Source organism: Erinaceus europaeus, chromosome 12 (assembly GCF_950295315.1).
Source record: "Erinaceus europaeus chromosome 12, mEriEur2.1, whole genome shotgun sequence".
Lineage (NCBI taxonomy): Eukaryota > Metazoa > Chordata > Mammalia > Eulipotyphla > Erinaceidae > Erinaceus > Erinaceus europaeus.
This window is the reverse complement of record NC_080173.1, coordinates 94,851,769-94,864,831: the sequence shown is the minus strand read 5'-3', so window position 1 is coordinate 94,864,831 and position 13,063 is coordinate 94,851,769. Positions and strand designations below refer to the sequence as shown.

The window sequence follows — 13,063 nt, the reverse complement described above, 5'->3', positions numbered from 1 at the left end:
AGCCGTACTGAACCTTTCCCAGCAAACAGGAGGAGCTGCTAGCTCATCCCGATGAAGGTGCCCTGTGGGCTTAGGGCCCTGTTCACGGGGCAGTCGTGGTCAGGCACACATGCAAGGCCACAAGTGAGCTCTCAGGCGACACCAGGCCGGGCCTCTCGCTCTCCCGGATCTCCACGGAGAGGGCCCTTAGAGAACGGGGTGTCCCAAGCTTCACTCCCTTCCACCTGGGGAGGCTGAGAGGGGGAACCGGGGCGGGGGAGGTGGACACTGAGCGCCAGTGGGGTTTTCCCTCCGTCTGGCTCCCAGGTGGACACAGCCATAGCTGAGGAGACCCGGCAGTCAGTGCAGGCGGAGGAGATCAAGGCCAATGAGAAGGCCAGGAAGGCGCAGGCCATCGCCGACGATGCCCAGAAGGATCTGGACGAGGCACTGCCAGCCCTGGACGCGGCCCTGGCCAGCCTGCGCAACCTCAACAAGAATGACGTGACTGAGGTGCTGACCGGGAGTCTCCCGGCTCCTCCCCACAGCCCTCCACGTCTCTCTCTGGTCGGGCCTCCCCCCTCCTGGACCCTCCCGGCTGGGACAGAGGCCACAGGGCACCTCCACTACCGTGTGTGTGTGTGTGTGTGTGTGTGTGTGTGTGTTTCGGGTCCCCAGGCAGTGCAGAAGGACTGGGCTGCCAGCCTCAGCTTATTGTTCCCATCTCCTCCCGCCCCCCACATCCATCCAGGCAGGAGCACAGACGGGGAGGGCTCTGGCCCTGAGCAGTGAGCACCCAGGGCCTTGTGGGGGAGCAGCGGGAGCCACAGGCTGAGGGAGACCTCACAGGACCTCAGGTGTGCCCTGTGTCTGGGGCAGCAGTAGGGCCCCACGCCGTCTGACCACAGTCCCCTATTGGGGCTACCCACTCAGTAAGGCCCCCACCCCCACCCCCACCCCCACTCCTGGCCTGGCCCACAGGTGCGAGCCATGCAGAGGCCTCCCCCCGGCGTGAAGCTGGTGATAGAAGCCATGTGCATCATGAAGGGCATCAAGCCCAAGAAGGTGCCCGGGGAGAAGCCCGGCTCCAAGGTGGATGACTACTGGGAGCCAGGCAAGGGGCTGCTGCAGGACCCCGGCCGCTTCCTGGAAGGCCTCTTCAAATTCGACAAGGTGAGCACGCCAGGGCCCAGCCAGGCAGGGAGCGAGGAGAGGAGCCTGCCTGCCACCGCAGCGTGGTCTCTGTCCCTGCGTCTCCAGTGGCGTGCAGTCAGGGCAGAGTGGGGCCGTCTGCCAGCTCTCCCAGCCCCAGGCCCACTTCATGACCCTCGGGGCCGGGCCAGCAAACAGATCAAGAGCACCACGGGGCCCTGGGCCTGAAACACACACAGTGCTGCTGCTGCCACTCAGCTGGCTGGGACCACACCCTGGCCCAGAAAGAGAGAGACACAGAGAGATAGAGAGAAAGAGAGAGAGAGAGAGAGAGAGAACACCCACAGGCAATACAGAGGCATCCAGAACCAGAACGCAGGCCCCTGTGCCCACAGGACACCCCCTGACCTCCCCCAGGGCTCTGCAGCCCAAGTGTGTCTGGTGCCCTTCCCTCCCTGTGGCCCTCATGAGCTCGACCAAGACCTTTATCTTCCTTCTTCTAGCGTTTGCCCTTCTTCCGTAGCCAGTCAACAGCGTCAGGTTGAGCCTGATGTAAAGTTTTGAGACCTCCTTTGAATCTGGAGAGGTGGCAGTTATTGACTATGTTTATCTTCCTCAAGCGTCACCTCTCCCCGGCCCGCAGCACCTGAGAGTCAGCTTCCCTGACTGCTTCTGTCTGCCTGTCCCTCTGGGGTTCTCAGTGTCCACATCATGTCTTGGGGGGCTGCCTCAGGATGAGGCCAGCTTGGAGCTGACATTCCTTGTAGGGGAGCCTTTCACTAGAGAGCAGCTGCCCGAGGCTACCCCCACCCTGTGTGTCACTCGTGGTTCCTAGAGGGTGGAGACAATGGCCACATCCCTGCTTTCAGTGGGAATGGACCCCAGAGGCCCACGGGCTTAATTTAAGCCAAAACCAGTGCTAGGCTCTTCTGGCCCCAGACTCTGGGGCTTCACAGGCAATGCGGATTCCTGAACCACTAGGTTGGAGTCTCCTGGGTGCGGAGTGTACATGAGCCCTGGAGGAGGTGAGCTCTCTGAATGGGGGTAGTTACCCTTGGCTGAGCCTGGCTGAGCATCAGAACCACCGGCTTGTCTCCACACTTGCTGGCAAGCCGCCCTTCTCTCCAGATGTGCTTTCAATGGAGCCTTTTTATTTATTTGTTTATTTGTTTGTTTATTCAATCATGAGAGAAAAAGGAGAGAAAGAATCAGACATCACTCTGGTACATGTGCTGCCAGGGACCGAACTCAGGACCTCATGGTTGAAAATCCAGTGCTTTATCCACTGCACCACCTCCCAGACCACCTGCAGCCTGTCTATTATCAGATCTCGAGGCTCCAGTGTCCCTACAGGAAGAAATAGCCAGTTGTCTCCTCTGACGTGGGGACACAGACATTCCTCTCTGCTCAGCCTTTCTGGGCCATATATTCCCTAGGAAGACATCTGCACTGAGGCCTACCTATGGGAGAGGGCATGGAGGCCAGCTAGGGGGTCCCCACCGTCCCAACCTCCCCGGGCCCATGGCTCCCCTTTGCCCAGGACAACATCGGGGAGGCTGTGATCAAAGCCATCCAGCCCTACATCGACAATGAGGAGTTCCAGCCGGCCGCCATCGCCAAAGTGTCCAAGGCCTGCACCTCCATCTGCCAGTGGGTGCGCGCCATGCACAAGTACCATTTTGTGGCCAAGGCCGTGGAGCCCAAGCGGGTGAGGAGGGGCCCAAAGCCGGAGGGAGGGGGGCGAGGAGCAGGCGAGGGGGCTCGGACACCCTCCCCGCCCCGGGGTGGGGGGCACACGATGAGCTCCGCCCTGTGCCACCCACCCGCCCGCCCGCCCGCAGCAAGCCCTGCGGGAGGCCCAAGACGACCTGGAGGTGACACAGAAGATCCTGGAGGAGGCAAAGCAGCGCCTGCGGGAGGTGGAGGATGGCATCTCCATGATGCAGGCCAAGTACCGGGAGTGCGTGGCCAAGAAAGAGGAGCTGGAGCTCAAGTGCGAGCAGTGCGAGCAGCGGCTGGGCCGTGCAGACAAGGTCGCAGAGCCCCGGGGGCGGGGTTCCCGGAGGGGCGGTGCACAGACCCCTGGGGGCTGGGGGGGGTTCCTGGAGGGGCGGTGCGCAGACCCCTGGGGGCGGGGGGGTTCCTGGAGGGCGCCCGCCCCGAGCTCACCCCGCAGGCTCGTCTCCCCAGCTCATCAACGGGCTGTCGGACGAGAAGGTGCGCTGGCAGGAGACCGTGGAGAACCTGGAGAACATGCTCGACAACATCTCCGGCGACGTGCTGGCGGCTGCCGGCTTCGTGGCCTACCTCGGCCCTTTCACGGTAAGGAGCCCCCAGCCCGCCCCCCAGCTGGCCCGTCTCACCTCCCCCAGAAAGCTGCCCCGTGAGGCCTCACCTCCACAGGCGGTGCCTGCAGGGCGCGCCTCTGCTCCCAAACACGGACCTGGAGCCAAGCCCGAGGTGGTGCTGCACCAGGCACAGGGTGTGTGTGTGTGTGTGAGAGAGAGAGAGAGACAGAGAGACAGAGAGAGAGAGAGGACACAAAACAGCCCCCAGACCTGCCATGGCAAGCTCACCCAGCGCAGTGCACACTGTCCCATGCAGGGGGACGTAGGTTTGAACCTCATGCAGAGGGAAGCTTCACCAGTGGTGCAGTAGTGCTGTGTTGTCTCTCCTTCTGTCTCTCAGTATCTGGAAAGAAAGGGAGAGGGGGGAGAGGGAGAGGGAGAGGGACAGAGAGAGAGAGAGGGAGAGGAAAGGAGAGGGGGGAGAGGGAGGGAGAGAGAGAGGGAGAGGGAAAGAGAGGGAGAGGGAGAGAGAGACACAGAGAGAGAGAGAGCATGGGAATCACATAGGAAGCCCCAGCAAAAGTCTGGTTTCACACACACACACACACACACACACACACCCCACACACACACTGCTTACTGTGTCTTACTCAAACCTCAGTCACCCTGACAGGAAGCACTGCTGTCATGCCTCTGTTTCACAGGGGAGGGGCTGAGGTTTCAGAGGCCAAGGAAGCCATCCAAAGTGGGGCCAACGCGAAGGCATCTGTCTCTGACCTCTGTGCACGGCACTGCCAGGCACTGGGCTGGGGGGTGGCGTGGCAGGCATCTCTGGTATCGTGACATGCGGTCCCGAACCCTGCATCTCCCCAGGGCCAGTACCGGACAGCACTCTATGAAAGCTGGGTCGCCCAGCTCAAGACCCACCAGGTCCCGCACACCTCCGAGCCCACGCTGATCGGGACACTGGGGAACCCCGTGAAAATCCGCTCGTGGCAGGTGCTGAGTCGGGCTGGGCTGGAGCCTTCTGTGCCCCACACACACACTCTGCCCGCCACCCCCGCTTTCCTGGGTCTGTTCTGTGATGCCTCCCCTGACCTACCTGAGCCCAGCAGGAGGATGATGGGTAGGAGAGGAGGAAGCGGAGGCGTGGGGCACTGCTGCCGGCATGAAGAGAGCCCAAGGAAGGGGTGGGCAAGAGTGGGGCTGAGGGAGCCGTGTCCAGAGTGAGGGTGTCTGGGGCCAGCAAGACAGCTCACCTGGGTGGGCACCTGCTTTGCCAAGTGGCATCATGATCCAGGTTTGACACCCTGGTACACCACATGGGAGTGGTATGGCACTGGGGAAACTTCAGTGCTGTAGTGTCTCTCTCTCTCTCTCTCTCTCTCCTCTTTCCCCTTCAGGGTTATCACTGGGGCTCAGTGCCAGCACTATGAATCCACTGCTCCTGGAGGCCATTTTTTCCCTTTTGTTGCCCTTGTTGTGGTTATTATTGTTATTGTTGATGTCATTGTTGTTGGATAGGACGGAGAGAAATGGAGAGAGGAGGGGAAGACAGAGAGGGGGAGAGAAGGACAGACACCTGCAGACCTGCTTCACCTCTTGTGAAGCGACTCCCCTGCAGGTGGGGAGCCCGGGGCTCGAACCAAGATCCCTACACCGGTCCTTGCGCTTTGCACCATGTGTGCTTAACCCGCTGCACTACCGCCTGGCCCCCCCTTTTATGGGAGAGGACAGAGAAATTGAGAGGGATGGAGGAGCTAGAGAAGGAGAGAGAGAAAGAGACCTGCAGACCTGCTCCACTGCTTGTGAAGCTCCTCTGCCCCACAGGTGGGGAGCCAGGAGCTCGAAGCCAGATCCTTGCGCATGTCCTTGAGCTTGGTACTGTGTGCACTTAACCAGGCCAGCCACCGCCCAGCCCCCTATCTCTGTCTCTCTCTTTCTGCCTGAAAAGAGTCAGTCTGGAGTGGTGAAGCCCCAGTGATGATTTTTTTAAAGGGGTCACATCTGATGTAGGCTCTGAAGGACAGGTAGAGATGGCGCAGGGAGGGCTGGCAAGGCTGGAGGCCGAGTGTGAGCACAGGCCAAAGGGACCAAGGCCAGAACAGAGAGACCCAGCCACCGAGGGTGCCAGCCTCCCACCCGGGAACTGAGGAGACCCTGCCCACACTGCTGCCCCTGCCCTACTCCCACGGGGCACAGGGTGGACACAGCCCAAACAAGGTAGGAGGTAACTGACGCCCCCGCTGGCCAGCCCCGTGCCCGCTGCCCCACAGATCGCCGGCCTCCCCAACGACACGCTGTCTGTGGAGAACGGTGTCATCAACCAGTTCTCTCAGCGCTGGAGCCACTTCATTGACCCCCAGGCCCAAGCCAATAAGTGGATCAAGAACATGGTAAGACTGCCACTCCCCCCTCCTCCACCACCACCCCAGCAGGGCCCAGAGCAGGGAGGGGCAGAGCCTGAGTGGCCGCCTGCCCCGGCCCCCGCAGGAGAAGGACAATGGGCTGGACGTGTTCAAGCTGAGCGACCGGGACTTCCTGCGCAGCATGGAGAACGCCATCCGCTTTGGCAAGCCCTGCCTCCTGGAGAACGTGGGCGAGGAGCTGGACCCGGCCCTGGAGCCCGTGCTGCTGAAGCAGGTGGGTTCGGGCGCCAGGCGGCCGGGGCGGGGGCTCTGGGGCCGGACAGCGGGGAGGCGGCACCCCTTCCCCTGCAGCGCTGCAGAGCCCAGCCGGAGGTGTCTGCCCACCCCGCCCGCCGCAGACCTACAAGCAGCAGGGGAACACCGTGATGAAGCTGGGGGACACGGTGATCCCCTACCACGAGGACTTCAGGATGTACATCACCACCAAGCTGCCCAACCCGCACTACACACCTGAGGTCTCCACCAAGCTCACCCTCATCAACTTCACCCTGTCGCCCAGGTGAGCACCCAGGCCCTGCCCGGGGCCCCAGCCTCTACACACACACACACACACACACACACACACACACACACACACACACCCCTGTAACCCCCAGAAGTCCTGTTGGCTGCCCTGACCTTTCTAGTCCCTTCACCAGCTGTCCTTCCCATTACCGCTTCTACTTGAGCCCCCCCACACACACCCTGATACCTGGTCAGGACCCTCCTGCCTCCCTGGCCAACCCACACGCCCCTGCAGCTCACCCCTAGCTGGGCCCCATGTTGCCCCAGGGAACCCTAACAGGCACACTCTGGCTTCCTGCACCCCAGCCCCATTTTCTCTCTCTGGGGTTGTGAGCCCAGCTATTATGATTATTGTTGACTGACAGAGACCCCACAGTCTGTCTGTCTGTCTCTCTCTCAATTAGTGACTTAATATTGATTCATAAAATCACAAGATAATAGGTGCAACACTACCGTTCCCACTGATAGGGTTCTTATCCCCATTCCCTCCACTGGAAGCAACAACAGTTCTCCCAAGTTTGCAGATAGGGGTTGACTATTATTTCTACAACTATCTCGTGTGTGTGTGTGTGTGTGTGTGTGTGTGTTTAAACTTTTATTAGATTTTTTAAAAAGATTTTATTTATTGATGAGAAAGATAGGAGAGAGATAAAGAACCAGACATCACTCTGGTATGTGTGCTGCCAGGGATTGAACTCCAGGACCTCATGCTTGAGAGTCCAGTGCTTTATCCACTACGCCACCTCCTGGACCACTGTATATTTATATATAGTTGCCCATTTTTTTCCATGGTCCCATCTTCTCTTCCTTTCCAAGTCACACCTACACCTATTACTGCATCCAAATGTCCCTTCTTTTTTCCTCTCTCTCTCTGAATCCTGATGGAGTTGGAGTTCAGAGCCCTCTGGTCATCTTCCCCCTACCAGTTCTCCCCCACTGAGAGTATGAACCAAAATTCTTTTTAGGGAGCGGGAGGTGGGGGAATTCTGACTTCTATAATTGCTTCTTCACTGGACATGGGAGCTGGCAGGTCGATCCGTGCCCCCAGCCCCCACAGTCCCTCTCCGGGCTGAGGGAGGCCTCTGTGCCAATGGCCACTGTGAACGTTTGAACTCGATCACCACCAGCCACCCACAGTTCCCTTACTGTAAGATGGTTCTCAGAAACCCCAGCCCTCACATGTTGAACTGTCTGGGTCCTTGGTGGGACTCCAGGCTGGCCCTGAGGTCTCCCTGAGAACTGGCCACTCTGAAGACAGGCTGCTCTGTATTTCTGCAACCACACACTGGCTGGGCCTCCCAGTTCGACACCAGTGGGGGACTGGGCTCTTGGATCCCCAGAACACAGGTGGACAGAGGGCAGGCTCAAGACCGGCCCTCCAGGGCCCAGCAGGAGTAGTAAATGCAGTGTCCCCTGACCCTGGCAGTGGCCTGGAGGACCAGCTGTTGGGCCAGGTAGTGGCTGAGGAGCGGCCTGACCTGGAGGAAGCCAAGAACCAGCTGATAGTCAGCAACGCCAAGATGCGCCAAGAGCTGAAGGACATTGAAGACCAGATCCTGTACCGGCTCAGCTCGTCGGAGGGCAACCCCGTCGATGACATGGAGCTGATCAAGGTGCTGGAGGCGTCCAAGATGAAAGCCGCTGAGATCCAGGTGGGCAGCTGCCTGCGGCACCCCCCTCCCCCCCAGTGCCGGTCCCTGTCCCCACCACCCTCTGCTTCCTGCTCTTTGCCGGACCACCTGGGCCTGACCGTCCGACCGCCTCCCCGCCACCCGCCCCAAGGCCAAGGTCAGGATCGCAGAGCAGACAGAGAAGGACATCGACCTCACACGCATGGAGTACATCCCCGTGGCCGTCCGCACCCAGATCCTCTTCTTCTGCGTGTCTGACCTGGCCAACGTGGACCCCATGTATCAGTACTCCCTCGAGTGGTTTCTCAACATCTTTCTCTCGGGCATCGCCAACTCCGAGAGGGCAGGTGGGCCCGGCACCCTGCACACAGGCTCCAGGTTGGCCCTTCTTCCCCCACCCCCCAGCACCCCCAGCAATGACGCAGAAGTGGGCTGATCTCCACAGCGGACCCCCCCAAGTCAGCTCACACCCCCTGCTCCCCGGCATCCAAAACCTCCCCTTGGGCCCCCACACACCTCCCCGCGCCCTCCCAGGCGCCCCACCGGGATGACTGCGGCCAAGGGAGTGGGCGGGGGAGACGGGGCTGAGCCGGACCCTGTGGGGACGTCTCTCCCTGCCCACTGCCGCCCCCGCAGACAACCTGAAGAAACGTATCGCCAACATCAACCGCTACCTGACCTACAGCCTCTACAGCAACGTCTGCCGCAGCCTCTTTGAGAAGCACAAGCTCATGTTCGCCTTCCTGCTGTGCGTGCGCATCATGATGAATGAGGACAGGATCGACCAGGTGCCCGGGGGGAGGGGGGCGGCCGAGGGGCGGTCCCAGGGGCACAGGGCAGGGCGGGGAGGAGCTCGGGCAGGAGGCCGCGGCAGGGGTGCAGGGCAAGGGCCTCGGGGATGCGGGGCCCAGAGACCTCAGGTTAGCCAGGCCTCCTCAAAGCCCCGAATGTGCAAGGGTTCCACACTGCGGCCGGGAGTTCCAGGTGGGGTGCAGCTGAGGCACACTGTGTATGCCAGGCACTGGGGCTGTGGGGTACACTTCCCACGTACCCCCCAGCCCCACCCCCACCCCACAAAGCTCCCAGGACGGTCGGTCCTGGCTCTTCCTACTTCCCCAATGAAGTTGGGGGGAGGTGGACAGCCTTTGTCCAAGGGTACACAACCAAGAAAAGGTGGAAAAGAGAGCACACCTGGTCGAGCACACACGTTACAATGCATAGGGACCCAGGTTCAAGCCCCCAGGTCCCCACCTGCAGGGGGGAAGCTTTGCAAGTATGTGGTGAAGCAGGGCTGCAGGTGTCTCTGTCTCTCTCCCTCTCTGTCTCCCCCTTCCTCTTGATTTCTGGCTATCTCTAGCCAGTAAGTAAAAATAATTTAAAAAATCTTTTTAAAGACACTAATTCAGACCTGTCCAGCTGCCCCTGCTTCCAGGGGGGGCTCCATTTCTCTGGGTGTGGGGGTGAGGGGACTTACTGTTGGGTGGCATGCCCAGAGGAGGGCCACCATGTCTGGGCACTAACGTCTCCTTGTCCCCTGTCAGAATGAATGGCGCTACCTCCTGTCTGGAGGCTCCATCCAGGTCGGGGCTGAGAACCCTGCGCCAGACTGGCTGTCAGACAGAGCCTGGAGGGACATCCTGGCTCTCTCAAATCTGCCAACCTTCTTATCCCTCGCCTCCGACTTCGCCAACCACCTGACGGAATTCCGGGCCATCTTTGACAGCCTGGAGCCCCACCGGTAAGCTGTGCCCGGGGCCCAGCAGGGTAGGAACCCTGAGGAGGTGAGGCCCAGAAGCAGACCTGCCAGGAGCCTTCTCTCGGGCCTCCCCCAGGGCTGCCCTGTAGCTGCGACCTTATCTGTGCTCCTGGCTTTGTGCCCTCCGAGCTCCTGGCCTCCCCTCAGTCCAGCTGGCAAAGCCCAGCAGCCAGGGCCCTCCCCTGGCACCGGTTCTCAGGCAGACGTGGGCACCGTTGCAGGGAGCCCCTGCCTGGCATTTGGGATCAGCACCTGGACCATTTCCAGAAGCTGCTGGTCCTCCGATGTCTCCGTGGAGACAAAGTCACCAACGCCATGCAGGACTTCGTGGCCGCCAACCTGGAGCCGCGCTTCATCGAGCCCCAGGCAAGTACGGCCTCCCTTCCCCAGACACGGAGCCTGGCCACACCTGGACAGGTGCAGCTTTGGCCCCACAACATCTCCGAGATGGCTGCCCACCAGGAAGGCCCAGGACCTCTCTGGGAACCCCAGGGGTACCCCCTCTCCTCAGCCCCAGGTGGCCCCACCGTTCTCCTCCCCCTGCAGACAGCCAACCTGTCACTGGTGTTCAAAGACTCCAACTCCACCACACCCCTCATCTTCGTGCTGTCACCTGGCACTGACCCTGCCGCCGACCTCTACAAGTTTGCGGAAGAGATGAAGTTCTCCAAGAAGCTCTCTGCCATCTCCCTGGGCCAGGGCCAGGTTAGGGGGAGGGCAGCTGATATCCCCCCCACCACACACACACAGACGCACACAACACAACTCGGCACTCTGTCACTGCAGGGCCCGCGGGCAGAAGCCATGATGCGCAGCTCAATAGAGAGAGGCAAGTGGGTCTTCTTCCAGAACTGTCACCTGGCCCCGAGCTGGATGCCAGCCCTGGAACGCCTCATCGAGCACATCAACCCCGACAAGGTGTGCCGCCTCCTCCGCCGCCCCCACCCCCAACCCTCTCTGCTACCTCCATCCGGAACTGATGGGGCAAAATCAGACCACCCTGAAAGCCCCCCGCCCAGCTGGCATGTCAAGAGAGTGTGCCAGCACCTACAAGTGTCACCAGGCCGCAGCGACCAAAGTGCCAGCCTTGCTCAAAGCCAGATGGTGACCCAGGCAGGGGCTTGCCCAAGCCTTGACCTGTGCTGTGCGCAGCCTGGCCGCACCTGCCCCCTACCCAGGGAGTGGAGCAAGGCTGTGGGTGGGTGGCCCAGGGTCCCTGCAAGTTGGGAATCGGGCGCTGGGGAGGCCGCCGGGCACAAGTCTCAACGCTCACAGAGGCCCTGGCCACCAGGTGCACCGAGACTTCCGCCTGTGGCTCACCAGCCTCCCCAGCAACAAGTTCCCAGTGTCCATCCTGCAGAACGGCTCCAAAATGACCATCGAGCCGCCCCGCGGAGTCAAGGCCAACCTGCTCAAGACCTACAGCAGCCTGAGCGACGACTTCCTCAGCTCCTGTCACAAGGTGAAGCCCGGCTCACCTCACGGGCCTGGGTCCACTTGTCCATCCTCACCCTCACCCTCACCCTCACCCTGCCCCCTCCGGCCCCCGGCCCCCCGCCCCACCACAGATGATGGAGTTCAAGTCCCTGCTGCTGTCTCTGTGCCTCTTCCACGGCAACGCTCTGGAGCGCCGCAAGTTCGGGCCCCTGGGCTTCAACATCCCCTACGAGTTCACGGACGGGGACCTGCGCATCTGCATCAGCCAGCTCAAGATGTTCCTGGATGAGTACGAGGACATTCCCTACAAGGTGCGCAGGGGGCGCCGGGGCGGCGGGGTGGGGGGTGGGGGGCGCGGCCGGGCGCTTGCGTGGGGGGTGGGGGGGACCCCCGCCTACACACCCCGCCCCCACCAGGTCCTCAAGTACACGGCGGGCGAGATCAACTACGGAGGCCGCGTCACCGACGACTGGGACCGGCGCTGCGTCATGAACATCCTGGAGGACTTCTACAACCCCGCTGTGCTGTTCCCTGAGCACAGCTACAGCGCCTCGGGCGTGTACCACCAGATCCAGCCCACCTACGACCTCAACGTGCGCGCACCTCCCAGGGCTGCGGGGGGGGGGGGGGGGGGGGTGCTGCGAGGCCGGGGTGAGCCGTGGCCCCTGTGCTCCAGCGGCCCCACAGCGAGCGGGGCAGGCCCGTCCCTGCCGCCCCTCTCGGCACAGCCCGGGTGTGGATACTTAGGGAGGCCGGGCAGCGGCTCCGAGGGGAGAGGGGAGCTCTCTGCGGCCTCAGCTAAATGTGTCAAGAGCAGTGGTGCCCCCCCCCTCCCGTCCTCCCCCACCCCCAGCTGGGTGTCCAGAGAGCAGAGCCAGAGCAGGAGGGAGCGCCCCAGGGCTGAGCAGCCGTCCCCCAGTGGTCCCCAGACTCCGCCAGGGGCCATGTGGGTGCGTCACAGCCAGGGCTGGTGTGTAGTGCACTCCTCTGGAGGGCCACCCACCCCACCGGCAGGGGCCGAAACCAGCAGGGCCTCAGCTGTGCCCCTCCTCCCCCTCGTCCCCTCCCCCCAGGGCTACCTCTCCTACATCAAGACCCTCCCACTCAACGACATGCCTGAGATCTTTGGTCTCCACGACAACGCCAACATCACCTTCGCCCAGAATGAGACCTTTGCCCTGCTTGGCGCCATCATCCAGCTGCAACCCAAATCTTCCTCCGTGGGCGGCCAGGGCAGGGAGGAGGTGGGTGGAGGCGGGGGGGGGGGGGGGGGGGGGGAAGAAAGACCCAAGGGGATGGACAGGGCCTGTCTCCCATCCATGCGCCCTCCTGCCGGCTCCCCTGTGGAAGCCTGTGAAGAGGGTGGGGGTGGGGGATGCAGCCCTGACACTCAGTGGCCCTTTCACTCCGGCAGATAGTGGAGGACATAGCCCAGAGCATTCTGCTCCAGATGCCCGAGTCCACCAACGTGTCCTGGGTGATGAACAAGTACCCCGTGCTGTACGAGGAGTCCATGAACACGGTGCTGGTGCAGGAGGTCATTAGGTAACCCCCCCACCACCACCACCACCACCTGCCCTCGGCAGCGGCCGCCAGAGAGAGCCGTGGGAGCCACCATCAGCCCGTCTTCTCACACGGCCCACTCCTGTTACTGTTGTTTTACGGCTGAGTCTATTCGTCTACTGAATAGAGCCAGCAAGAAATGGAGAGGGAGAGACAGAGAGAGACATCTGCAGCCCTGTTTTACCACTCGTGTGAAGCTTCCCCCCCCCCCCCCGGCAGGTGGGGACTCGAACCTGGGTCCTTGCGCACTCAACCAGGCGTGCCACCACCCAGCCCCTGTACAGCTGAGTTTATACCCAGCCAAAGTCATGCACTGGCCTTGGT

At 61.7% G+C, this 13,063-nt stretch overlaps 1 protein-coding gene across 1 annotated transcript in view; it reads left to right on the top strand.

The window, feature by feature from the left end:
• Positions 1–13,063, top strand: part of DNAH1 (dynein axonemal heavy chain 1) — a 102,509-nt gene that overhangs the window by 87,635 nt on the left and 1,811 nt on the right. The window contains exons 55-75 of the mRNA XM_060204551.1: positions 307–492; positions 961–1,152; positions 2,672–2,839; positions 2,973–3,164; positions 3,322–3,453; positions 4,293–4,418; positions 5,696–5,815; positions 5,913–6,062; positions 6,187–6,347; positions 7,779–8,004; positions 8,135–8,330; positions 8,620–8,771; positions 9,525–9,721; positions 9,961–10,105; positions 10,286–10,444; positions 10,526–10,657; positions 11,031–11,201; positions 11,308–11,487; positions 11,593–11,769; positions 12,250–12,420; positions 12,591–12,721. Of these exons, the coding sequence (XP_060060534.1) occupies positions 307–492; positions 961–1,152; positions 2,672–2,839; positions 2,973–3,164; positions 3,322–3,453; positions 4,293–4,418; positions 5,696–5,815; positions 5,913–6,062; positions 6,187–6,347; positions 7,779–8,004; positions 8,135–8,330; positions 8,620–8,771; positions 9,525–9,721; positions 9,961–10,105; positions 10,286–10,444; positions 10,526–10,657; positions 11,031–11,201; positions 11,308–11,487; positions 11,593–11,769; positions 12,250–12,420; positions 12,591–12,721 (3,464 nt within the window). The remainder of the gene's footprint in view (positions 1–306; positions 493–960; positions 1,153–2,671; positions 2,840–2,972; positions 3,165–3,321; positions 3,454–4,292; positions 4,419–5,695; positions 5,816–5,912; positions 6,063–6,186; positions 6,348–7,778; positions 8,005–8,134; positions 8,331–8,619; positions 8,772–9,524; positions 9,722–9,960; positions 10,106–10,285; positions 10,445–10,525; positions 10,658–11,030; positions 11,202–11,307; positions 11,488–11,592; positions 11,770–12,249; positions 12,421–12,590; positions 12,722–13,063) is intronic.